A 26,345-nucleotide genomic window follows, 5' to 3' on the forward strand; every position below is an offset into this window, starting at 1 on the left:
GCTGTATGCAGTGTGTGTGTTACCTGTGCTGTGTAGGTGTTACCTATGCTGTGTCCAGTATGTGTGTGTGTTACCTGTGCTGTGTGAAGTATGTGTGCATGTGAATGTGTTTTGGCTGTGCTGTATGCAGTGTGTGTGTGTGTTACCTGTGCTGTGTGAAGTATGTGTGCATGTGAATGTGTTTTGGCTGTGCTGTATGCAGTGTGTGTGTTACCTGTGCTGTGTGAAGTATGTGTGCATATGAATGTGTATTGGCTGTGCTGTATGCAGTGTGTGTGTTCAGTATATTTATATCTGTATGTGTCTGTTACCTGTGCTCTGTGAATTATGTGCGTGTGTGCTGTGTTCCCTGTGCTGTGTGGAGTATGTTTGTGCGTGTGTTACGTGTGCTGTATGTATGTAGTGTGTGTCTTATCTCTGCTACATTAGTGTGCGTGTGTGTGTTACCTGTGCTGTGTGCAGTATGTGTTAGCGTGTGTTACGTGTGCTGTGTGCAGTATGTGTGTTACCTGTGCTATATTAGTGTGTGTGTGTGTGTGTTAACTGCGCTGTGTTCAGTATATTTATATCGGTTTGTGTGTGTTACCTGTGCTATATTAGTGTGTGTGTGTGTGTGTCCTGTGTTGTGTGCAGTATGTGTTTGTGTGTTACCTGTGCTATATTAGTGTGTGTTACCTGTGTTGTGTGCAGTATGTGTTTGTGTGTTACCTGTGCTATATTAGTGTGTGTGTTACCTGTGCTATATTAGTGTGTGTGTTACCTGTGCTATATTAGTGTGTGTGTGTGTGTGTGTTAACTGCACTGTGTTCAGTATATTTATATCGGTTTGTGTGTGTTACCTGTGCTATATTAGTGTGTGTGTGTGTTACCTGTGCTATATTAGTGTGTGTGTGTCTGTTACCTGTGCTCTGTGAGTATGTTTGTGCGTGTGTTACGTGTGCTATATGTATGTAGTGTGTGTGTTACGTGTGCTATATTAGTGTGTGTGTGTGTGTGTGTTACCTGTGCTATATTAGTGTGTGTGTGTTACCTGTGCTATATTAGTGTGTGTGTGTGTGTTACCTGTGCTATATTAGTGTGTGTGTTTTACCTGTGCTGTATGCAGTATGGCCTGTAGTGCAGCTTCTCTACACACTGCACTCAGATCAGCTCCAACGTAGCCGGTGGTCATTTCAGCCACGGCATGCAGGTCCACGTCTGAGAGGGGTACACCGCCACACACACACTGCAGGATCCGGTACCTCTGCTGCAGAGTGGGTACACCCACTACCAACTGTAGCACACACACAGTTTAGACTGGGTTTTAGTACTCTTTTAAATTCCTTTGATGTTTTTTGGATTGTACCTCCTTGTCGAATCGTCCTGGCCTCCTGAGCGCAGGGTCGAGGGCGTCGGGCCTGTTGGTGGCGCCGATGACGACAAAGCCCTCGTCGCTCCTGATCCCGTCCATCAGCGTGAGCAGCTGAGCCACCAGTCGGTTTTCGGGGGCGCCGCCGCTCCGACTCCGCCTCGGACACAGGGCGTCGATCTCATCGATAAACAGCACACAGGGTTCGTCCCGCGCAGCCTCCGCCGCCTCCCTGAACGCTGCCCGCAGGTTCTCCTCGCTCTCCCCGGGTCGCGACCCTACAACTACGGGACCGCTGACGGTCACGAGCGCCGCACGGACCTCCCGTGCAACACTGCGCACCAGCTGGGTCTTACCCACACCCGGCGGCCCCACCAGGAGCGCCCCGCGCCCCACCGCCTGCCCCAGACTCCTCGTGCTGACGGGATACCGCAGCGGCAGCGTTAGCATTTCCTTCAGCGCCGCGGACACCTCCTCCAGTCCTCCTAAAGAGACGCCCGGACCTTCACGCACCCACCGGCGATGCGCTTCCACCGTGTGCACCGAAACGACGTCCACGCGAGTCTCCGCCGTGACCCGTCCCGCTCTGTGCGATCCCGAGTTCACGTTCTCGACTTCTAAATACCGGACCGCCGTCCCGGCATGCGACAGGTCCACCAGGTGCTTCTCATGCACGTACATGTCCATCAGCAGCTCCTTCACCAGCTCCTGCACCGCCTGCGCCGACGCCCTACGTTTAAACTCGCCGCTCTGCACCAGAACGTTCACGCGCAGGCGCTTCAGCCGCACCCGGGTCAACGGTTCGATCCCGTCCAGGCCGATCCGCGCCCGGGTCAGCGAGCGCCGGTCCACGTTGGGCGTACAGCAGGTGTAGTCGACCTGCACGTAGGCGTCGGAAAGGTCGGAGCGAGGCCAGGTCGTACAGAGACACGACGCTCTGCCGGGGAGCTTCACCAGCACCGGAGAACCGAGCCGGAGATCCAGCTGGGACATCACGCCCGGGCCCAGGCGACACCTCTGGGTACCGACGTCCACCGGCTCTGTGGGGAGCAGCAGCACCTCAGACCCCATCACTACGACCTGAAAGATGTTAAAAATAGCCGCTGTTAAAGGTGTCCATCATGGACGTTTACCCTCCCCTCGCATACATGCAAACTATTCTGTCTGTTGGGCACCTGGACAGGTCGTTAGCACAGCTGAGACTGGAACTTGATTGCTATTTGAGGGCATCAGACCCCAAAAATGAAGGACATCAGACCCCAAAAAGTAGGAACATCAGACCTCAAAAAGAAGAACATCAGACCCCCAAAAAAGGAACATCAGACCCCAACAAGAAGGGCATTAAACCCCAAAAAGGAGGAACATCAGATCCCAAAAAAAGAAGGATCATCAGACCATAAAAAGGAGGAACATCAGACCCCAACATGGAGAGCATCAGACCCCAACAAGAAGGGTATCAAACCCCAAAAAGGAGGAACATCAAACCCCAAAAAGGAGAATCATCAGAACCAAAAAAGCAGGACATCCATCAGACCCCAAAAATGAAAAAACATCAGACCCCAAAAAGAGGACATCAGACCCAAAAAAGTAGGACATCAGACCTCAAAAAGGAGGGCATCAGGCCCTATCCCACCTTCCCTCGCTTACAGGTAAACTATTGTGTCTGTTGGACGCCCGGACAGGTCGTTAGCACAGCTGAGACTGGAACTTCATCACTATTTTCAGCCGAATGCACATCATGTTTTTAATTTTAATGGTGTTTTATTTTTTAGATTTAAATTTAATTTTGCACCTAACCTATAGTGCAGCACAGTAACATGGGCCCTGGGGAGCTGGGTTTGATCCTCTCTAAAAGTGTTTCTGACGAGTTTGGCATGTTCTTCGGTTTACATGTGGGTTGTCTACCACTTTCCAAAAACATGCAGGAAAAGTCACCCTAGGTGCTAGGGAGTGAGCCCTGTAATGGATTGACACCCCACAATAGACCCACAGCGACCCTGACCACAATCACGGAGTGTGTTTTGTTTAATGATAAATTATACTGTAACGTAATCATTAGTGAACATTAGTATTAGCTTAGCATGGTTAGCACGAACCCTATTCTAACTGACTAACAGCATAAACATGATAAATAATTTAAAAAATATAAGATTAAACTCTCTCACCATCAGCGCTCCTGATTTCTTGTGTATTATAATAATTTAATCATTTATTTTTTGCTCTCGTGTGTATTAGCAAAGCATGGGCCGGTCCGGGATGTGTGTTTCCCACCCGTTTTCAGTAAAAACCCCGCTCTCCTTCGCTTTGATTTGCTAGTCTAATGGACTCTGACCAATCACTGCAATGTTTTGTCTATGCTAGCCAATCACGAACCAAGAAATTTTGAAAACAGGTAGGAAACATAATTGGACCGTCGGTGCTCGTTAGCATGGTTGATATCTAGTGGTGAGTCTGAGTAACAACAAGATTAAACTTCACAAAACAAACTTGTGAGAGAGACTTTTAATTAAAGGTGAGTGGAGGCTGAAAACAAACTCAGTTTAAGTTTTATAAGCCAGTCTTATAAAAAAGTATGCTTCCTGAAGTAAAATGTCCAATGAATTCACTATTAATGGTTAAACACACTATTACGCACGTTAGCTGAGTTTGGGAGGCTCAAACTACAGCTGCCTAATACATCAACAAACGAACCTAGACAATCATTACAAACAATGAAAAGTAGTTTTTGGCTATTTTATAATGTATAAAGTGATATAAAGTGAATTGCTGTAGCGGACGAGTAACTGTGATGCTAAACTGATCACTAATCACACACCATACAGTCTTGGGTGGCCACCTCCATAACCCCCAAAATGAGGACACAGACCCCAAAAAGGACATTAAACCCCAAAAGGAGGACAATAGAATCCAAAAAGAAGCAAAAACAGAAACCAAAAAGAACATCAGACCCCAAAAAAGGAAAGTCAGACCCCAAATAGAATAGATAGATAGATAATACCTTATTGTCAGATCAGAGATCTGAAATTTGTCTTGCATAAAAAAACACAGTAGCTCCGTTACAACACAATACATTAACATTACAACACATAGAACACAGACATTATAACCACAAAAACATAAAAAACAAACACAAACAAACAGAGCATACTGACATGCAGTGTGCAGCCGAGCAGCGCCCCCAGTGTGGACATCAGACCCTAAAAAGAAGGGCATGAGACCCCAAAAATGAGGACATGAGACCCTAAAAAGGACATGAGATCGCAAAAAGGACACAAGACCCCCAAATGGAGGGCATCAGACTACAAAAAGGAGGAACATCGGACCCCAAAATAGAGGACATGAGACCCCAAAAAAGAGAACATCAGACCCCAAAAAGGAGGAACATCAGACCCCAAAAAGAAGGAACATCAGACCCCAAAAAGCAGGACATGAGACCGCAAAAAGGAGAACATCAGTCCCCAAAAAAGAAGAACACCAGACCCCCAAAAGAAGAATATCAGACCCCAAAAAGGAGGAACATCAGACCCCAAAAAGGAGAATATCAGACCCCAAAAAGGAGAATATCAGACCCCAAAAAGGAGGAACATCAGACCCCAAAAAGGAGGAACATCAGACCCCAAACAAAGGAACATCAAACCCCAAAAAGGAGAACATCAGTCCCCAAAAAAGAAGAACACCAGACCCCCAAAAGGAGAATATCAGACCCCAAAAAGGAGGAACATCAGACCCCAAAAAGGAGAATATCAGACCCCAAAAAAGAACATCAGACCCCAAAAAGAAGGAACATCAGACCCCAGACAGGAGGACACCAAACCCCAAAAAGGAGAACATTAGGCCCCAAAAAGGTGAACATCAAACCCCAAAAAGGTGAACATCAGACCCCAAAAAGAAGAACATCAGACCCCAAAAAGCAGGACATGAGACCCCAAAAAGGAGAACATCAGTCCCCAAAAAAGAAGAATACCAGACCCCCAAAAGAAGAATATCAGACCCCAAAAAGGAGGAACATCAGACCCCAAAAAGGAGAATATCAGACCCCAAAAAGGAGAATATCAGACCCCAAGAAGGAGGAACATCAGACCCCAAAAAGGAGAATATCAGACCCCAAAAAGTAGGAACATCAGACCCCAAAAAAAGGAACATCAAACCCCAAAAAGGAGGGCATCATGTCCCCTCCAACATATACTGTGATTATGGCCTTGCACTCAAACACTTCACACCCTTGGTAATCTTATTAGAGATCACGGTCATCTCCACAAGATTCTTGGCGCTGTGGTCGTCTACTTTATCACACAGTGAGTTCTCGCGTTGCTTTGAGTGTGTGTATGTGTGTGTGTGTGTGTGTGTTGACTAGGCCCAACGAAGCCTCCATGACATTAAAGTGAAACCAGGACAGGACAGTCAACACACACACACACACACACACACACACACACTGGGAGTAGAACATGAGCACTGGAGCCTGATCGAGGGCCGCTGTGTTTGACTTCTGACTCTTGGACTCGGGGACGGTGTGGAGTGTGTGAGGAGTGTGTGAGGAGTGTGTGAACCATGACCATCCTGTTGCGGTGTGTGTGTGGCGTCTCCATCCGACGCTTATACACCATCCCAGTCCGCTGGAACCAACACGCTGCTAAAGGTAACACACACACACACACACACACACACACATACACACACACACACCAGTTTATAACTGAATAATAATAAATAAATAAATAAATAAATAAATAAATAAATAATTGTAATTAATAATAATTAGGGGTTAAATAAAGGTGAAGCCCTGAATCTCACCACGTTAGCCTGACATGTTTACGTTTGGATGGCGGTTCTTGTCATTGGTGTGTGTTTATATCCGTGTGTCTGGACGAGTGTTATTTTACGTTTGGGGACCGAGGCGGTCGAGACGGTGCAGGCTGGGGTTCGCTGGATTTCAGCCAATCAGCTGCTAGTAATGTCCCGGTGTGACCACAGGCGACCATGTTTGTTATTATGAGAAATGTGAAAGCTGAGAGCGTGAAGCAGATCAGTGCCAGGAATCGGACTGTTACAGCACCAGGGTACACATCTACAAACCAAAACGTCCAGAAGTAGTTGTTGTGTACTTGTCTCTCCCCTAGTTGTACTACCCCAAATCGGAAAAAGTTGGGACAGTATGGAAAATGTAAATAAAACAAAAACACAGAGTTTCTTACATTAACTTTGACGTTTATTTGATGTCAGACAGGATGAAGCTGAGATATTTCATCTTTTATCTGCTCAACTTCATTTCATTTATTAATAAACATCCATTCCTGCATTTCAGACCTGCAGCACATTCCAAAAAAAGTTGGGACAGTAAAGCATTTACCAATTTGTAATGTCGTCGTTCCTTTTCACCACTTAAAAGAGGTTTTGGCACCGAGGAGAGCGAGTGATTTAGTGTTTCAGCTTTTATTTTGTCTCGTTCTTCCTGCAAACACATCTTAAGATGTGCAGCAGTACGGGGGTCATCACACGTTCTCTATTGGGAAGGGGTCAGGACTGCAGGCAGGCCAGTCCAGTACCCGTACCCTCTTCTTCTGCAGCCACGCCTTTTTGCATCGTCTTGTTGAAAAATGCTGGACGTCCCTGGAAAAGACGACGTGTTGAAGGCAGCACATGTTGCTCTAAGAGCTCAACGTACTTTTCTTTATTAATGCTGCATCACAATGCTGCATGCCCTTTACCAAGGGCACTGACACGCCCCCCATACCATGATACACCCTGGTACTGACACCCCCCCCATACCATGATACACCCTGGTACTGACACCCCCCCATACCATGATACACCCTGGTACTGACACACCCCATACCATGATACACCCTGGTACTGACACGCCCCCCATACCATGATACACCCTGGTACTGACACCCCCCCCCATACCATGATACACCCTGGTACTGACACCCCCCCCCCCATACCATGATACACCCTGGTACTGACACCCCCCCCATACCATGATACACCCTGGTACTGACACCCCCCTCCATACCATGATACACCCTGGTACTGACACCCCCCCCATACCATGATACACCCTGGTACTGACACGCCCCCCATACCATAATACACCCTGGTACTGACACCCCCCCCCATACCATAATACACCCTGGTACTGACACCCCCCCCCCATACCATGATACACCCTGGTACTGACACCCCCCCCATACCATGATACACCCTGGTACTGACATACCCCCATACCATGATACACCCTGGTACTGACACACTAAAAGGACCTTTTTGTTTTATTGTGTTGTGTAATTGTTGTGTAGTTGCATAGTTGTTTTATTGCATAGGTGTGCACATTATTGTGTACTGTTCACTATAAGAACCTGTTTGTTGTATTGTGTAGTTGTTGTGTAGTTGTTGTGTAGTTGTTGTGTAGTAGTTGTGTAATTGTTGTACTGTTCTGGGCCAGTGATAGCTCAGTGGTTAAGGTACTGGACTAGTAAACAGACGGTTGCCAGTTCAAGCCCCGCCACCACCAAGTTGCCAGTGTTGGGTCCCTGAGCAAGGCCCTTAACCCTCAATTGCTCATCGTGTAAGTCGCTTTGGATTAAAGAGTCTGCTAAATGCTGAAAATGTAAATGTTCTCAGGTGTGCGCTATAAGGACCTGCTGGTGGGCGTTCCTAAGGAGACGGTGAAGAACGAGAGGCGGGTGGGCGTGTCCCCCGCGGGGGTGCAGGTTTTGGTGAAGCAGGGTTTCCGTGTGCAGGTGGAGGAGGGAGCCGGTCGAGAGGCCAAATTCTCTGATGATCAGTACAGAGCGGCCGGAGCCTCCATCACTGACACCAGGGGGGCGTTCGGACTGGACCTGGTGCTCAAGGTCAGAGACGACGTGTGTAGTTGTGTAACTGTTGTACTGTTGTGTAGGTGTTGTGTAGGTGTTGTGTAGGTGTGTAACTGTACTGTGTTGTGTAGTTGTGTAGGTGTTGTGTAGTTGTTGTGTAGTTGTGTAACTGTACTGTGTTGTGTAGGTGCGGGCCCTGGGGTATAACCACTCTCTGGAGCTGGTCAATGATCTCAAGGGAGCTGGGAGCAGAGAAATGCTGGATATGACCCCAGGAACACCATCCCCACCGGGCATTTCTCTGCCTCCAAACACGGTGAGTGGAGTCGATGCCAAAGAGCTCAATTTTGGTCTCATCTGACCATATCACATTCTCCCAAGCTTTCTCTGAATCATTCAGGTGTTCATTGGCAAACTTCAGACGGGCCTGTACATGAGCCTTCTTGAGCAGAGGGACTTTGCGGGCACTGCAGGATCTCGATCCATTACGGCGAAGTGTGTTACTAATGGTTTTCTTGGTGACTGTGCTCCCAGCTCTCTTGAGATCATTGACAAGCTCCTCTTGTGTAATTCTGGACTGACCTCACCTTTCTCAGAATCATTCTTACCCCACCAGGTGAGATCTTGCATGGAGCTCCAGAGTGAGGGTGATTGACTGTGATCTTGTATTTCTTCCATTTTCGAATGATCGCACCAACAGTGGTCTCTTTCTCACCAAGCTTCTTGCTGATGGTCTTGTAGCCCATTCCAGCCTTGTGCAGGTCTACAATCTTGTCCCTGACGTCCTTTGATAGCTCTTTGGTCTTGCCCATGGTGGTGGAGAGATTTGAACAGAAGAAACTGATTCTGTTACAGGAGTCTTTTATACAGGGACAGGACTCATTTGTAGCCTCATGGGCACATAACCGGTCTGTGGGGGTCAGAATTCTTGCTGGTTGGTAGGGGATCAAATACTTATTTCCCTTAATTAAATACAAATTAATTTATAACTTTTATTTAATGTTTTTTTTCTAGATTTTTTGTTGATATTCTGTCTCTCTCTGTTAAAATAAACCTTCCATAAAAATTATAGACTGTTCAAGTCTTTGTAAGGGGGGTAAACTTACAAAATCAGCAGGGGATCAAATACTTATTTCCCCCACTGTATATGTGTGTGTGTGTGTGTGTGTGTAGGGCGTGACTCTGACCGCAGCTATAGGTGTGTGTGTGTGTGTGTGTGTGTAGGGCGTGACCCTGACCGCAGCTATAGGGGGCGCTGACATGCCGGTGGTGATCACGGTGTTGAACAGTTACTCCGGCTGGGCTCTGTGTGCCGAGGGTTTCCTGCTGGATAATAACCTCATGACCATCATGGGCGCTCTGATTGGTTCGTCCGGCGCCATCCTCTCTTACATCATGTGTGTGGTGAGTACACGGCCCCGTCCCAAATCACACTCGGTACACATCGCTGTACAGCTTTATGACACGTTCCGCCCACCATGCTGGCACCAGTAATATCCGTAATAGGAAGGTGAAATCGTACGTGTGTGTGTGTGTGTGTGTGTGTGTGTGTGCGTGCGCCAGGCCATGAAGCGCTCTTTACCCAACGTGATCCTGGGTGGATACGGAACCACGTCCACCGCCGGCGGGAAGCCCATGGAGATCGTGGGGACCCACACCGAGGTGAACGTGGACCAGGCCATCGACATGATCAGAGAGGCCACCAGCATCATCATCACACCGGGTACACACACACACACACACACACACACACACACACACACACACACACACAGAGATAACGGTTACAAAGCTATTCCCCATCTCTGGGGCTCCCGAACCACAGCGAGAGCCGTTATCTCCACACAGACAGAATCTAGGAGGGGTGAGGGGTGAATCTACCCAGGAGTGCGTGGGTTAGAACATCAGTTATCTTCTGTCATGTAAAACAAAGCAGCTGGGTAATCCCCAAACTGTTTAGAATGGGTTCTGGTGGTTGAAATGCTCCCAAGAGGATTGGGGATGGATATTTGGGATGAGGTCTGATGGGGTGTGAGGGATATTTGGGATGAGGTCTGATGGGGTGTGAGGGATATTTGGGATGAGGTCTGATGGGGTGTGAGGGATATTTGGGATGAGGTCTGATGGGGTGTGAGGGATATTTGGGATGAGGTCTGATGGGGTGTGAGGGATATTTGGGATGAGGTCTGATGGGGTGTGAGGGATATTTGGGATGAGGTCTGATGGGGTGTGAGGGATATTTGTGATGAGGTCTGATGGGGTGTGAGGGATATTTGTGATGAGGTCTGATGGGGTGTGAGGGATATTTGTGATGAGGTCTGATGGGGTGTGAGGGATATTTGGGATGAGGTCTGATGGGGTGTGAGGGATATTTGTGATGAGGTCTGATGGGGTGTGAGGGATATTTGGGATGAGGTCTGATGGGGTGTGTGGGATATTTGTGATGAGGTCTGATGGGGTGTGAGGGATATTTGGGATGAGGTCTGATGGGGTGTGAGGGATATTTGGGATGAGGTCTGATGGGGTGTGAGGGATATTTGGGATGAGGTCTGATGGGGTGTGTGGGATATTTGGGATGAGGTCTGATGGGGTGTGTGGGATATTTGGGATGAGGTCTGATGGGGTGTGAGGGATATTTGGGATGAGGTCTGATGGGGTGTGAGGGATATTTGGGATGAGGTCTGATGGGGTGTGAGGGATATTTAGGATGAGGTCTGATGGGGTGTGAGGGATATTTGGGATGAGGTCTGATGGGGTGTGAGGGATATTTAGGATGAGGTCTGATGGGGTGTGAGGGATATTTGGGATGAGGTCTGATGGGGTGTGAGGGATATTTGGGATGAGGTCTGATGGGGTGTGAGGGATATTTAGGATGAGGTCTGATGGGGTGTGAGGGATATTTGGGATGAGGTCTGATGGGGTGTGAGGGATATTTGGGATGAGGTCTGATGGGGTGTGAGGGATATTTGGGATGAGGTCTGATGGGGTGTGAGGGATATTTGGGATGAGGTCTGATGGGGTGTGAGGGATATTTGGGATGAGGTCTGATGGGGTGTGAGGGATATTTGGGATGAGGTCTGATGGGGTGTGAGGGATATTTGTGATGAGGTCTGATGGGGTGTGAGGGATATTTGTGATGAGGTCTGATGGGGTGTGAGGGATATTTGTGATGAGGTCTGATGGGGTGTGTGGGATATTTGGGATGAGGTCTGATGGGGTGTGAGGGATATTTGGGATGAGGTCTGATGGGGTGTGTGGGATATTTGTGATGAGGTCTGATGGGGTGTGAGGGATATTTGTGATGAGGTCTGATGGGGTGTGAGGGATATTTGGGATGAGGTCTGATGGGGTGTGAGGGATATTTGTGATGAGGTCTGATGGGGTGTGAGGGATATTTGTGATGAGGTCTGATGGGGTGTGAGGGATATTTGGGATGAGGTCTGATGGGGTGTGAGGGATATTTGGGATGAGGTCTGATGGGGTGTGAGGGATATTTGGGATGAGGTCTGATGGGGTGTGAGGGATATTTGGGATGAGGTCTGATGGGGTGTGAGGGATATTTGGGATGAGGTCTGATGGGGTGTGAGGGATATTTGTGATGAGGTCTGATGGGGTGTGAGGGATATTTGTGATGAGGTCTGATGGGGTGTGAGGGATATTTGGGATGAGGTCTGATGGGGTGTGAGGGATATTTGGGATGAGGTCTGATGGGGTGTGAGGGATATTTGGGATGAGGTCTGATGGGGTGTGAGGGATATTTGGGATGAGGTCTGATGGGGTGTGAGGGATATTTAGGATGAGGTCTGATGGGGTGTGAGGGATATTTAGGATGGGGTGTGATGGGGTGTGAGGGATATTTGGGATGAGGTCTGATGGGGTGTGAGGGATATTTGTGATGAGGTCTGATGGGGTGTGAGGGATATTTGGGATGGGGTGTGATGGGGTGTGAGGGATATTTGGGATGAGGTCTGATGGGGTGTGAGGGATATTTGGGATGAGGTCTGATGGGGTGTGAGGGATATTTGGGATGAGGTCTGATGGGGTGTGAGGGATATTTAGGATGAGGTCTGATGGGGTGTGAGGGATATTTGGGATGAGGTCTGATGGGGTGTGAGGGATATTTGGGATGAGGTCTGATGGGGTGTGAGGGATATTTGTGATGAGGTCTGATGGGGTGTGAGGGATATTTGTGATGAGGTCTGATGGGGTGTGAGGGATATTTGTGATGAGGTCTGATGGGGTGTGAGGGATATTTGTGATGAGGTCTGATGGGGTGTGAGGGATATTTGGGATGAGGTCTGATGGGGTGTGTGGGATATTTGTGATGAGGTCTGATGGGGTGTGAGGGATATTTGGGATGAGGTCTGATGGGGTGTGAGGGATATTTGGGATGAGGTCTGATGGGGTGTGAGGGATATTTGGGATGAGGTCTGATGGGGTGTGTGGGATATTTGGGATGAGGTCTGATGGGGTGTGTGGGATATTTGGGATGAGGTCTGATGGGGTGTGAGGGATATTTGGGATGAGGTCTGATGGGGTGTGAGGGATATTTGGGATGAGGTCTGATGGGGTGTGAGGGATATTTAGGATGAGGTCTGATGGGGTGTGAGGGATATTTGGGATGAGGTCTGATGGGGTGTGAGGGATATTTGGGATGAGGTCTGATGGGGTGTGAGGGATATTTGGGATGAGGTCTGATGGGGTGTGAGGGATATTTAGGATGAGGTCTGATGGGGTGTGAGGGATATTTAGGATGGGGTGTGATGGGGTGTGAGGGATATTTGGGATGAGGTCTGATGGGGTGTGAGGGATATTTGTGATGAGGTCTGATGGGGTGTGAGGGATATTTGGGATGGGGTGTGATGGGGTGTGAGGGATATTTGGGATGAGGTCTGATGGGGTGTGAGGGATATTTGGGATGAGGTCTGATGGGGTGTGAGGGATATTTGGGATGAGGTCTGATGGGGTGTGAGGGATATTTAGGATGAGGTCTGATGGGGTGTGAGGGATATTTGGGATGAGGTCTGATGGGGTGTGAGGGATATTTGGGATGAGGTCTGATGGGGTGTGAGGGATATTTGGGATGAGGTCTGATGGGGTGTGAGGGATATTTGTGATGAGGTCTGATGGGGTGTGAGGGATATTTGTGATGAGGTCTGATGGGGTGTGAGGGATATTTGTGATGAGGTCTGATGGGGTGTGAGGGATATTTGGGATGAGGTCTGATGGGGTGTGTGGGATATTTGTGATGAGGTCTGATGGGGTGTGAGGGATATTTGGGATGAGGTCTGATGGGGTGTGAGGGATATTTGGGATGAGGTCTGATGGGGTGTGAGGGATATTTGGGATGAGGTCTGATGGGGTGTGAGGGATATTTAGGATGAGGTCTGATGGGGTGTGAGGGATATTTGGGATGAGGTCTGATGGGGTGTGAGGGATATTTGGGATGAGGTCTGATGGGGTGTGAGGGATATTTAGGATGAGGTCTGATGGGGTGTGAGGGATATTTGGGATGAGGTCTGATGGGGTGTGAGGGATATTTGGGATGAGGTCTGATGGGGTGTGAGGGATATTTGGGATGAGGTCTGATGGGGTGTGAGGGATATTTGGGATGAGGTCTGATGGGGTGTGAGGGATATTTGGGATGAGGTCTGATGGGGTGTGAGGGATATTTGGGATGAGGTCTGATGGGGTGTGAGGGATATTTGTGATGAGGTCTGATGGGGTGTGAGGGATATTTGTGATGAGGTCTGATGGGGTGTGAGGGATATTTGGGATGAGGTCTGATGGGGTGTGTGGGATATTTGTGATGAGGTCTGATGGGGTGTGAGGGATATTTGTGATGAGGTCTGATGGGGTGTGAGGGATATTTGGGATGAGGTCTGATGGGGTGTGAGGGATATTTGGGATGAGGTCTGATGGGGTGTGAGGGATATTTGGGATGAGGTCTGATGGGGTGTGAGGGATATTTGGGATGAGGTCTGATGGGGTGTGAGGGATATTTGGGATGAGGTCTGATGGGGTGTGAGGGATATTTGTGATGAGGTCTGATGGGGTGTGAGGGATATTTGGGATGAGGTCTGATGGGGTGTGAGGGATATTTGGGATGAGGTCTGATGGGGTGTGAGGGATATTTGGGATGAGGTCTGATGGGGTGTGAGGGATATTTAGGATGAGGTCTGATGGGGTGTGAGGGATATTTAGGATGGGGTGTGATGGGGTGTGAGGGATATTTGGGATGAGGTCTGATGGGGTGTGAGGGATATTTGTGATGAGGTCTGATGGGGTGTGAGGGATATTTGGGATGGGGTGTGATGGGGTGTGAGGGATATTTGGGATGAGGTCTGATGGGGTGTGAGGGATATTTGGGATGAGGTCTGATGGGGTGTGAGGGATATTTGGGATGAGGTCTGATGGGGTGTGAGGGATATTTAGGATGAGGTCTGATGGGGTGTGAGGGATATTTGGGATGAGGTCTGATGGGGTGTGAGGGATATTTGTGATGAGGTCTGATGGGGTGTGAGGGATATTTGGGATGAGGTCTGATGGGGTGTGAGGGATATTTGGGATGAGGTCTGATGGGGTGTGAGGGATATTTGTGATGAGGTCTGATGGGGTGTGAGGGATATTTGTGATGAGGTCTGATGGGGTGTGAGGGATATTTGTGATGAGGTCTGATGGGGTGTGAGGGATATTTGTGATGAGGTCTGATGGGGTGTGAGGGATATTTGGGATGGGGTGTGATGGGGTGTGAGGGATATTTAGGATGAGGTCTGATGGGGTGTGAGGGATATTTGGGATGAGGTCTGATGGGGTGTGAGGGATATTTGGGATGAGGTCTGATGGGGTGTGAGGGACCGCAGTGGTTACATAAAAGCAGTATAACCGACTGGACCAAAACTCTGTAATGCATGCAGTGACCAGTAGAGGGAAGCACTCACCCATTCATTTACCCCGCAAACACCCTCCAGATTATTATTCAAACCCTGAACCTACACCAGTGGGTGTATAAGTGGGTGCACCACCTACACCAGACAGACACGCCAACCAACTGCATCAGTATCACCTAACACCAGTATATACACCAAACACATCCTGGATCCTGGTGGTATGAAGTGTGTGTGTGTGGTGTGTGTGTGTGTGTGTTACAGGTTGGGGTCTCTGTGCAGCGAAGGCTCAGTATCCCATCGCCGACATGGTGAAGATGCTCAGAGAGCAGGGCAAGGCTGTCAGGTACACACACACACACACACACACACACACACACACACACACACACACACACACACACACACGGGGTGAGGTTCATGGGGAGTCCTGATGTTCCCATCTGTGTGTGTGTGTGTTTGTTTTCGATCGGCTGCTATCAGATCCAGATGTGTTACTGATGTTAATGTGATTATTTTGTACTGGTGATATCATTCACCACGCTCACATCAACATCAACATCAACATCAACAACACACACACACACACACACACACACACGTGGATGTTGATGCCCGATGGTCGTGGTACTTTGTGAACTAGGTTTGGGATTCACCCGGTGGCTGGGAGGATGCCCGGGCAGCTGAACGTCCTGCTGGCAGAAGCTGGAGTCCCGTACGACGTGGTTCTGGAAATGGACGAGATCAACGAGGACTTTCCTGGTAACTCACACACACACACACACACACACACACACACACACACACACACACACACACACACACACACACACACACACACACACACACACACACACACACACACACACACACACACACACACACACACACACACACACACACACACACACACACACACACACACGACTAGAACCAGAACCGAACCGGTACTGGTACAGATTCATACAGATATATCGTCATCAACCAGAGTACAACACAAACTCAGGAGTCACTGCAACTGATTCATTCATTTTATTTTGTTATTAACCACAATAATCAACTGAAGACTCACTGAGTCGTATCCAAACATCGACTCACTCAGTATGGCCGTGATTCAGGAATCAAACACGTTAAAAGAGCTGCTGAATCATATCCTGTCACTAATCATCAAAGACTCATATACAAAGAATCACTGACTCAGATCCTGTTATTAATAGTAACAGGTAAAGAAGCATGGCACTGATTCAGAAATTCTAATGATTCTATGAGTCAGGGAGTCATATTAAAAGAATCATTCCCCCAAATCCTGTCATTAATAGCAGTGGGTAAAGAATCACGGTGCTGATTCAGGAGTCATACTAAAAGAATCACTGATTCAAATCCTGTCATTAATAGCAGTGGGTAAAGAATCTTGGTGCTGATTCAGGAGTCATACTAAAAGAATCACTGATTCAAATCCTGTCATTAATAGCAGTGGGTAAAGAATCACAGTGCTGATTCAGGAGTCATATTAAAAGAACCACTGATTCAAATCCTGTCATTAATAGCAGTGGGTAAAGAATCTTGGTGCTGATTCAGGAGTCATACTAAAAGAATCACTGACTCAAATCCTGTCATTAATAGTGACAGGTGAAGAATCACGGTGCTGGTTCAGAAAAATAAATGATTCTAAGAGTCGATGAGTCATATTAAAAGAATCTCTGATTCAAATCCTTTCATCAAATGCAACGGGTAATGAATCATGACACTCGTTATGGAATTAAATTGATTCTAAGAGTCAATGAGTCATAACAAAAGAATCACTTAATCATGAAGCTGCTTCAAATATTGAAATGATTCTAAGAGTCAACGAGTCACTCAATTCCTTTTATTAATAGCAGTGGGTAAAGAATCACAGTGCTGATTCAGAATCTAAAACGACTCAGAGTCATATTAAAAGAATCACTAACTCAAATCCTTTCTTTATTAGCAGTGGGTAAAGAATTACAGTGCTAGTTCAGATCTGAGTCATATTAAAAGAATCACTGAGTAAAATCCTTTCATTAATAGCAACGGGTAAAGAATCACGGTGCTGGTTCAGGATCTGAGATGATTCTACGAGTCGATGAGTCATTTTAAAAGATTTACTGACTCAAATCCCGTCAATAATAGCAGCAGGTAAAGAATCACGGTGCTGATTCAGAATCTAAAACGACTCAGAGTCATATTAAAAGAATCACTAACTCAAATCCTTTCTTTATTAGCAGTGGGTAAATAATTACAGTGCTAGTTCAGGATCTGAAATGATTCTGAGTCATATTAAAAGAATCACTGAATAAAATCCTTTCATTAATAGCAACGGGTAAAGAATCACGGTGCTGGTTCAGGATCTGAAATGATTCTACGAGTCGATGAGTCATTTTAAAAGAATCACTGACTCAAATCCCGTCAATAATAGCAGCAGGTAAAGAATCACGGTGCTGATTCAGGAGTCACCAAATCCTGCCATTAAATGCAACGGGTAAGGAATCATGACACTCGTTCTGGGTAAAAATGGTTCTAAGAGTCGATGAGTCATTAAAAGAATCACTGATTCAAATACTGTCACTAATAGCAGTGGGTAAAGAATTACGACTCTGATTCATGATATAAAACGATTCAAATCACTGAACAGAGATGAATTGGTTTGCAGAAGTGATTCAGTATTACAGATGGCAGCCAGCATCACGTCCCCTGTGTGTGTGTGTGTGTGTGTGTGTGTGTGTGTGTGTGTGTGTGCGTGTGTGTGCGCGCTGCAGACACTGATCTGACGCTGGTGATCGGTGCCAACGACACGGTGAGGATCCGAACTCCATCATCGCCGGGATGCCCGTCCTGGAGGTGTGGAGGTCCAAACAGGTCAGAGCCCAACCAATCGTTAATCATCCTTAACGAGGAAGGATAGAATAGGGAAGGGCTCCGGACATGACTAAATATGAGCGTGGCTCCGCCCACTGCTTTATTGTTTAAAACTGCGAGCGTACAATCCAAAACACAAGCGAAACGTCTCCGAATACGCCAACAAAACCAAAGGGGTCCAAATTAAAGCTTTAGAAATAGGCTTACTGTTGGATTCTGTTCTTTCTGAGGCGTTTAATGGTGCTGCTGGACTTTTTGCATCATTCCTCATTCCAATCCAAATAATAAACTTCATATTACTATAAATTATTAAAAATATATTATAATAAACAATACAGTAAAACGTTTATTACATCATATTTTATTATTTCATTTAAGTATAACAGATCATTCATTATAATATAACGCAATATAATATACACTGTATGGTCAAAAGTATTAGGACACCTCTTCTACTGACTACATTCACGTTTCAGCCACAGCAGTTGCTACTGAATCATATCCTGTCGTTAAACTCAGCAACGACTCAAAGATTCACTGAGTCATGTGTGGAGAATCCATCCGCCCTGTCTTCAACAAGCAGTGAAGTAATGACTTGATTCACTGATCTGATTCATTTCCCAACCATCACTGATTCATATTCTGTCATCACACAGAAAACAGAACCCGGGTTCGATCCGCCCGCTCGTTCAGTTGCAGGAATTCAAATGATTCTAAGAGTCATACTACAAGAATCACTGACTCAAAACCTGTCATTGTAAAGAATCATGCTACTGATTCAGGAGTCATATTAAAAGAATCACTGACTTAAATCCTGTCATTAATAGCAGTGGGTAAAAAATCATGGTGCTGATTTAGGAATCAAATGATTCTATGAGTCGTATTAAAAGAATCACTGACTCAAATCCCGTCATTGTAAAGAATCAATGTGCTGATTCAGAAATCGAAATGATTCTAAGAGTCAGTGAGTCATATTAAAAGAATAACTGACTCAAAACCTGTCATTGTGAAGAATCATGGTGCTGAATCAAGAATTCAAATGATTCTAAGAGTCAGTGAGTCATATTAAAAGAATAACTGACTCAAAACCTGTCATTGTGAAGAATCATGGTGCTGAATCAAGAATTCAAATGATTCTAAGAGTCAGTGAGTCATATTAAAAGAATAACTGACTCAAAACCTGTCATTGTGAAGAATCATGGTGCTGAATCAAGAATTCAAATGATTCTAAGAGTCAGTGAGTCATATTAAAAGAATCACTGACTCAAAACCTGTCATTGTGAAAAATCATGGTGCTGAATCAGGAATTCAAATGATTCTAAGAGTCAATGAGTCATACTAAAAGAATCACTGACTCAAAACCTGTCATTGTGAAGAATCATGCTGCTGAATCAGGAATTCAAATGATTCTAAGAGTCAATGAGTCATACTAAAAGAATCACTGACTCAAATGGCAGTGGGTAAAGAATCATGGTGCTGAATCAAGAATTCAAATGATTCTAAGAGTCAGTGAGTCATATTAAAAGAATAACTGACTCAAAACCTGTCATTGTGAAGAATCATGCTGCTGAATCAGGAATTCAAATGATTCTAAGAGTCAATGAGTCATACTAAAAGAATCACTGACTCAAACGGCAGTGGGTAAAGAATCGTGGTGCTGATTCAGAAATTTAAATGATTCTATGAGTCGTATTAACAGAATCATTGACTCAAATCCTGTCATTAATAGCAGTGGGTAAAGAATCATGCTGCTGATTCAAGAATTCAAATGATTCTAAGAGTCGATGAGTCATACTAAAAGAATCACTGACTCACATCCGGTCATTGTTAAGAATCATGGTGCTGATTCTGGAATTTAAATGATTCTACGAGTCATATTAAAAGAATCATTGACTCAAATCCTGTCATTAATAGCAGTGGGTAGAGAATCATGGTGATGGTTCAGTTTAGGGAAGGCCCTGGGAGATTACTTAAAGTGGATTTCATTTTTGCTTCCTGGCGTCTGCAGGTGATCGTGATGAAGCGGACGCTGGGAGTGGGTTACGCCGCGGTGGACAACCCCGTCTTCTACAAGCCCAACACCGCCATGCTGCTCGGAGACGCCAAGAAAACCTGCGACGCCCTGCAGGCCAAGATCCGCCACGCCTCCGCCCAGAACTGAACCTCGCCCGGGGGGGTTCGCTCTCAGTAACGTGGTGAATAAAACATCCATCAATAAAAACACTAACCCTGCTGCACTGGCTTTACTTCAGCCCCATCGTTAACATGCTGTTATAACAGTCTCCACTCCCTCGGTAGGAGCACATGCAGCATGGGCAGACTCCTCACTCCTGACGCTAGGCGGATTTAGCCTGAGCTTGTTTGGCCTTGTTGATGAGTCTGTGGAGGAAGCAGTAGAAGAAGAGCAGGTTATCGTACTCCCCCGTATAGGCTCGGCCCAGACACTGCACGTGGAAGTCCTTCAGGAAGTAGTAGATGGCCTCGATGGTGGCCAGGTACGTATCTGGAGATCCCCGCTGGTGCCTCCAGAAGCAGGTTCTCCTGGACTTCAGCTCCACCTGAGCCAGACCTGCGGAGACCCGGAGAGGAGGTCAGATCATGTGCACCTCAGACCGAGATCTAACCTCAGGTTCGGGTTCCGGACCCCCTGCGTGTAGGTGCGGCGTTACCCTGTAAGCGCTCGTCGGTGATGATCTTGTTGGTTTGGTTCCAGGTGCTGTCGATGAAGATGACCCTCTGGACGGAGCAGGCGGGGTTCTCCGGACTGTGAGGAGTCGTAGCCGAACCCTCGCTCCGGTGATCCTCCAGTTTAGGTTTCTTGGTCCTCCTGTGCGCTGATCCACGATCCACCGCTTCTCTTTTCCTTCCCTTCGTGGTGAAATACTCGCCCAGCTCGTCCACCGTCATGGCGTCGGGACCCGGGAACACCAGAACCACCTGCACACAAACACACCTGCTGCAGGGAACCACTTGTACCTTCTTTTAAAACTTCATGTATTTATCAGTATCATATATATACAGTGTATCACAAAAGTGAGTACACCCCTCACATTTCTGCAAATATTTCATTATATCTTTTCATGGGACAACACTATAGACATGAAACTTGGATATAACTTAGAGTAGTCAGTGTACAGCTTGTATAGCAGTGTAGATTTACTGTCTTCTGAAAATAACTCAACACACAGCCATTAATGTCTAAATAGCTGGCAACATAAGTGAGTACACCCCACAGTGAACATGTCCAACTTGTGCCCAAATGTGTCGTCGTCCCTCCCTGGTGTCATGTGTCAAGGTCCCAGGTGTAAATGGGGAGCGGGGCTGTTAAATTTGGTGTTTTGGGTACAATTCTCTCATACTGGCCACTGGATATTCAACATGGCACCTCATGGCAAAGAACTCTCTGAGGATGTGAGAAATAGAATTGTTGCTCTCCACAAAGATGGCCTGGGCTATAAGAAGATTGCTAACACCCTGAAACTGAGCTACAGCATGGTGGCCAAGGTCATACAGCGGTTTTCCAGGACAGGTTCCACTCGGAACAGGCTTCACCAGGGTCGACCAAAGAAGTTGAGTCCACGTGTTCGGCGTCATATCCAGAGGTTGGCTTTAAAAAATAGACACATGAGTGCTGCCAGCATTGCTGCAGAGGTTGAAGACGTGGGAGGTCAGCCTGTCAGTGCTCAGACCATACGCCGCACACTGCATCAACTCGGTCTGCATGGTCGTCATCCCAGAAGGAAGCTGACGCACAAGAAAGCCCGCAAACAGTTTGCTGAAGACAAGCAGTCCAAGAACATGGATTACTGGAATGCCCTGTGGTCTGACGAGACCAAGATAAACTTGTTTGGCTCAGATGGTGTCCAGCATGTGTGGCGGCGCCCTGGTGAGAAGTACCAAGACAACTGTATCTTGCCTACACTCAAGCATGGTGGTGGTAGCATCATGGTCTTGGGCTGCATGAGTGTTGCTGGCACTGGGGAGCTGCGGTTCATTGAGGGAAACATGAATTCCAACATGTACTGTGACATTCTGAAACAGAGCATGATCCCCTCCCTTCGAAAACTGGGCCTCATGGCAGTTTTCCAACAGGATAACGACCCCAAACACAACCTCCAAGATGACAACTGCCTTGCTGAGGAAGCTGAAGGTAAAGGTGATGGACTAAACCCAATTGAGCACCTGTGGCGCATCCTCAAGTGGAAGGTGGAGGAGTTCAAGGTGTCTAACATCCACCAGCTCCGTGATGTCATCATGGAGGAGTGGAAGAGGATTCCAGTAGCAACCTGTGCAGCTCTGGTGAATTCCATGCCCAGGAGGGTTAAGGCAGTGCTGGATAATAATGGTGGTCACACAAAATATTGACACTTTGGGCACAAGTTGGACATGTTCACTGTGGGGTGTACTCACTTATGTTGCAGCTATTTAGACATTAATGGCTGTGTGTTGAGTTATTTTCAGAAGACAGTAAATCTACACTGCTATACAAGTTGTACACTGACTACTCTAAGTTATATCCAAGTTTCATGTCTATAGTGTCGTCCCATGAAAAGATATAATAAAATATTTGCAGAAATGTGAGGGGTGTACTCACTTTTGTGATACACTGTATATACAGTATATACACACCGATCAGCCATAACATTAAAACCACCTCTCACTGTCCATTTGATCAGCTCCACTTACCATATAGAAGCACTTTGTAGTTCTACAATTACTGACTGTAGTCCATCTGTTTCTCTACATGCTTTGTCAGGGCCCCTAGGTGCTGGATCATTCTCAGCACTGCAGTGACACTGACATGGTGGTGGTGTGTTAGTGTGTGTTGTGCCGGTACGAGTGGATCAGACACAGCAGCGCTGCTGGAGTTTTTAAACACCTCACTGTCACTGCTGGACCGAGAATCGTCCACCGACCAAAAACATCCAGCCGACAGCGCCCCGTGAGCAGCGTCCTGTGCCCACTGATGAAGGTCTAGAAGATGAGCGACTCAAACAGCAGCAATAGATGAGCGATCGTCTCTGACTTTACATCTACAAGGTGGACCGACTAGGTAGGAGCGTCTAATAGAGTGGACGGTGAGTGGACACGGTGTTTAAAAACTCCAGCAGCACTGCTGTGTCTAACACACTAACACACCACCACCATGTCAGTGTCACTGCAGTGCTGAGAATCATCCACCACCTAAATAATACCTGCTCTGTGGGGGTCCTGACCACTGAAGTATATAGAGAAACAGATGGAGTACAGTCAGTAATTGTAGAACTACAAAGTGCTTCTATATGATTCTATGGTCTGCTCACATTAATGTATATTTTCGGCATTTAGGAGATCCTCACTGTGACAGTATACAGTCTAAGCAGTTGAGGGTTAAGGGCCTTGCTCAAGGGCCCAACAGGGGGCGACCTGGCAGTGGTGGGGTTTAAACCAGCGACCTTGTGATTACTAGTCCAGTATCTTCACCACGAGGCTACAACTACGTTCAGACCGGCAGCGATTTCTCATCTCTGGTCGCCCGAATCGTTGATCGCTCGTCGCCCTGCGTTCACACTGGCAGCGCCACCTCGGTTGCCATGGTTTTACTCACCTATGGCATGGCGGTACAGCGGTACTACCCTACTAGACCCTAGAACCACAAATCAGACCTGCTCTAGCTAAAAATGAAGATCCTGGAGGGAAATCGCTCGTCTGCGTAGTCCATCACTGACTGTACGGCCATGACAGGCGTCTGTTTGCGGAGGTTTGACGCCGTGACGAAGCGTCAGCGCCTCACGGTGGTGGAGATGAAGCTCGTACCACTCTGCTCGGCGCTCAATTCCTATTGGTTCATCGCCTCGTCGCTTTGATTGCCCAACGTTGGCTCCGCCAAGGATGCCCCTCCTGATGTATAGAGTGTCGCCGCCCAATCTGAATCGGACGGTTTGAGGCGCTGTAGCATGATGCGCCGGTGCTCGGCTGAACAATCAGAATCAGATAAATGAATCGATGACGGAAAGATTTGGCCAAAAGTATCGGGACGCCCTTTATAATGACCGAATTCAGGTGTTTCAGACAAGACAGTCACTAACAGGTGTAATAAATCAATCATGTAAAGGAAAAACAGTTTAGGGAAGGTCCTGTCCTGTTCCAGTATGACTGAGCTCCTGTTCCATGTTCATTTATTTACATTTTCCGGCATTTAGCCGACGCTTTTATCCACAGCGACTTACATTACAGGTACAGTATACAGTCTGAGCAAGTGAGGGTTAAGGGCCTCGCTCAGGGGCCCAACAGCAGCAACCTGGCAGTGATGGGGCTTGAACCAGCGACCTTCTGATCACATGGTGTTCCAGTATGAAAAGCTTCCCGCACAGAGCCCTGAGCTCAGCCCCACTCAACAGCTCTGGGATGAACCGGGACACCGACTGTTTAATCAGTGCCCGGCCGTACAAATACAAATACTGAATGGGGACAAATTCCCACACACAGAAAAGGTCACACAGAGGTCACTCTATATTTAAATACGGGTCCGACCGGCTCGCGGTCAGGCGTGCGGATACTCTCGGCCGTGTACGTGGTGCACGATGGGTGCGGCGCGTACGTTCTCGGCGTGCTCGTCCAGCTCCGGGATGCAGGGGTACGTGTAGATGGAGACGTGGTCGGGCGCGATGAGCTTGGCGTGGACGGCGGTGCTCTTCCCGTCCGTCTCGTTCGGGTGTTTGATGATGTCGATCTTCACGGGGAGCTGAAACACACAAAAGCGTACGCGCGTCACACGTCGTCACCGACCAGGGATGGACGGTCGGACAGGGTCCGTCTCTTAAGAATCCACCGCTGGCTGACGAAAAGAAGCGGTCAAAGGGTGCGGGCGCTAGGGTGCAGCCCTGCCTGGCCAGTGTTTGACCGAAAAATGAATCTGTATTGCTAAAAAAAAACCTAAAAAGTTGGGACAGGAGCAGGTTTACAATAAGAGGCCGTGCTGGACTGCAGGCGGGTCAGTCTGAGGAGCCGTGCTGCTGTGGTAATGCATGCGGAAGGTGGATTGGCACCATCATATTCTAATAAACATGGAAGTCTTGGATCATAAAGACTAAAGGACAGGACTGGCGACTTTCCAAACCACTTTCAACTGTGAACGATATGAAACAAGCAGTTGATGGTTAAGGGCCTCGCTCGGGGGCCCAGGAGTGGCGACTTGGCAGCCACCAAACCAGCACTGCTTATAAACAAGAGGATGCTTTTAAAATACGTCAACATTGAAGCGTTATCTACGTACACAGATTTAGAAATGATCCTAGTGTTAAAATGCTCCTGTCCCGACTCTTTTTGGAACTACTGAGAGTGTCCGGGTCAGTTCAGGAGGTCGTCGCCTGAGCGCGTTCTGCTCTTGGCGTGGCGCTCGTGACAGATCTGGAGGTGGAGGTGCCTCCTGACCTTGATCTTGGGGACGTGCCGCGGGTCCAGGCCCACCAGACAGCAGCAGGTGTAGCAGTAGAAGACCCGCGACCCTCCGCACCTGGAGCACTTCATCCTGCCGGCCCGGTGAGCCTCCTCCAGGACCGAGTGCGAGGAGAGGATCAGGTCCTGCAGAGGTTCCTCTGAAGAGCCAGGTTCATGATGCCCGTCGTCCGCTCGCGATTCCGTCTCGGGCATGACTGCAGGTACGAGGGTTCGACCAGAGAAACGGAGAGAAACACAAACACGGGTGAAGAACATCCAGACAATTCTGATTCGACAGGGTGGACATGGAGGATTCTCATTTTTGCTGACAGTAGAACCATGAACGATTGGAACGTCAGAGCCGGAGGGTTCTAGTGACCCTCACTCACTCCACTCTTCCACATCATCTCTATACTGTGGATTATCTCCCACTAATCACCCCGAAACCAACCACGTCCACATATTTATGTTCCTGTGTGTCTTATTAAGCATCAGGGTGAGGGACATCAACATGGGTTCAGTCAGATGGGTGTAAAGAACCGACTCTAATGAACGGAACACTGTGATCTATAGAACACTGTGATGAACGGAACACTGTTAGCTGCAGCACCATCATGTAAACACACGTTCATTCACTGATTAGCACTGATGTACGTATTAAAACAAAGTACTAACCTACACACTCACCGTACAACACTCGAATAACATAAATCACACACTAAGATTATTACTGTTATTATTTAATTACCTGAACACTTTTAAACGTTGATAAACAAGCAAACTGACAGCAGAATGCTAACGCTAATGCTAACGTTCACGTCGCCGGTGCACCGGAAACACGTAGATCACAGGAACCGGTCATGTGTCGCCTAGCGACCGTTACGATGCAACTTGCCAACGCGCGTCCCCACTGAGATCAAACAGAACCGAAACGTTTTGTTATTACTATAATTTATTTGTATTTATTTGTATTATTTTTATTTAATTATTAAAAAT

At 47.4% G+C, this 26,345-nt stretch overlaps 3 protein-coding genes across 3 annotated transcripts in view; 1 reads left to right on the plus strand and 2 right to left on the minus strand.

Annotated features, from left to right (window-relative positions):
- Positions 1-3,600, minus strand: part of afg2b (AFG2 AAA ATPase homolog B) — an 11,386-nt gene extending 7,786 nt beyond the window's left edge. The window contains exons 1-3 of the mRNA XM_063004682.1: positions 3,514-3,600; positions 1,346-2,428; positions 1,091-1,273 (exon numbers count right to left, since the gene is read on the minus strand). Of these exons, the coding sequence (XP_062860752.1) occupies positions 1,091-1,273; positions 1,346-2,428; positions 3,514-3,516 (1,269 nt within the window). The 5' untranslated portion in view covers positions 3,517-3,600. The remainder of the gene's footprint in view (positions 1-1,090; positions 1,274-1,345; positions 2,429-3,513) is intronic.
- Positions 3,601-5,714: 2,114 nt separating this feature from the next.
- Positions 5,715-20,162, plus strand: LOC134323231 (NAD(P) transhydrogenase, mitochondrial). The gene is given in 10 exon segments (XM_063004679.1): positions 5,715-5,987; positions 7,973-8,202; positions 8,354-8,482; positions 9,391-9,570; positions 9,730-9,889; positions 15,318-15,399; positions 15,697-15,815; positions 17,831-17,866; positions 17,869-17,930; positions 19,939-20,162. Coding segments are annotated over 10 exon segments (1,239 nt in total). The 5' UTR covers positions 5,715-5,899; the 3' UTR covers positions 20,092-20,162.
- dtwd1 (DTW domain containing 1) lies at positions 18,276-26,176 on the minus strand. Its single transcript, XM_063004681.1, has 5 exons — positions 26,098-26,176; positions 25,344-25,564; positions 24,511-24,654; positions 20,600-20,867; positions 18,276-20,499 (listed from the first exon to the last, which is right to left on the minus strand). Exons 2-5 carry the CDS (start codon positions 25,560-25,562, stop codon positions 20,267-20,269), a joined length of 864 nt encoding a protein of 287 aa, XP_062860751.1. The 5' UTR covers positions 25,563-25,564; positions 26,098-26,176; the 3' UTR covers positions 18,276-20,266.
- Between the last annotated feature and the right edge of the window lie 169 nt (positions 26,177-26,345).

Source organism: Trichomycterus rosablanca, chromosome 11, assembly GCF_030014385.1.
Source record: "Trichomycterus rosablanca isolate fTriRos1 chromosome 11, fTriRos1.hap1, whole genome shotgun sequence".
NCBI lineage: Eukaryota > Metazoa > Chordata > Actinopteri > Siluriformes > Trichomycteridae > Trichomycterus > Trichomycterus rosablanca.

What these genes read in the sequence shown, in the direction of transcription:
- dtwd1 (XM_063004681.1), bottom strand. Translation starts at nt 25,562, where the DNA reads ATGCCCGAGACGGAATCGCGAGCGGACGACGGGCATCATGAACCTGGC. An exon ending in GGCACGTCCCCAAGATCAAG is followed by an intron (nt 24,655 to 25,343) that starts GTCAGGAGGCAC and finishes TGTGTGTTTCAG; the next exon opens with CTCCCCGTGAAGATCGACAT. An exon ending in TGGACGAGCACGCCGAGAAC is followed by an intron (nt 20,868 to 24,510) that starts GTACGCGCCGCA and finishes GTTTGTGTGCAG; the next exon opens with GTGGTTCTGGTGTTCCCGGG.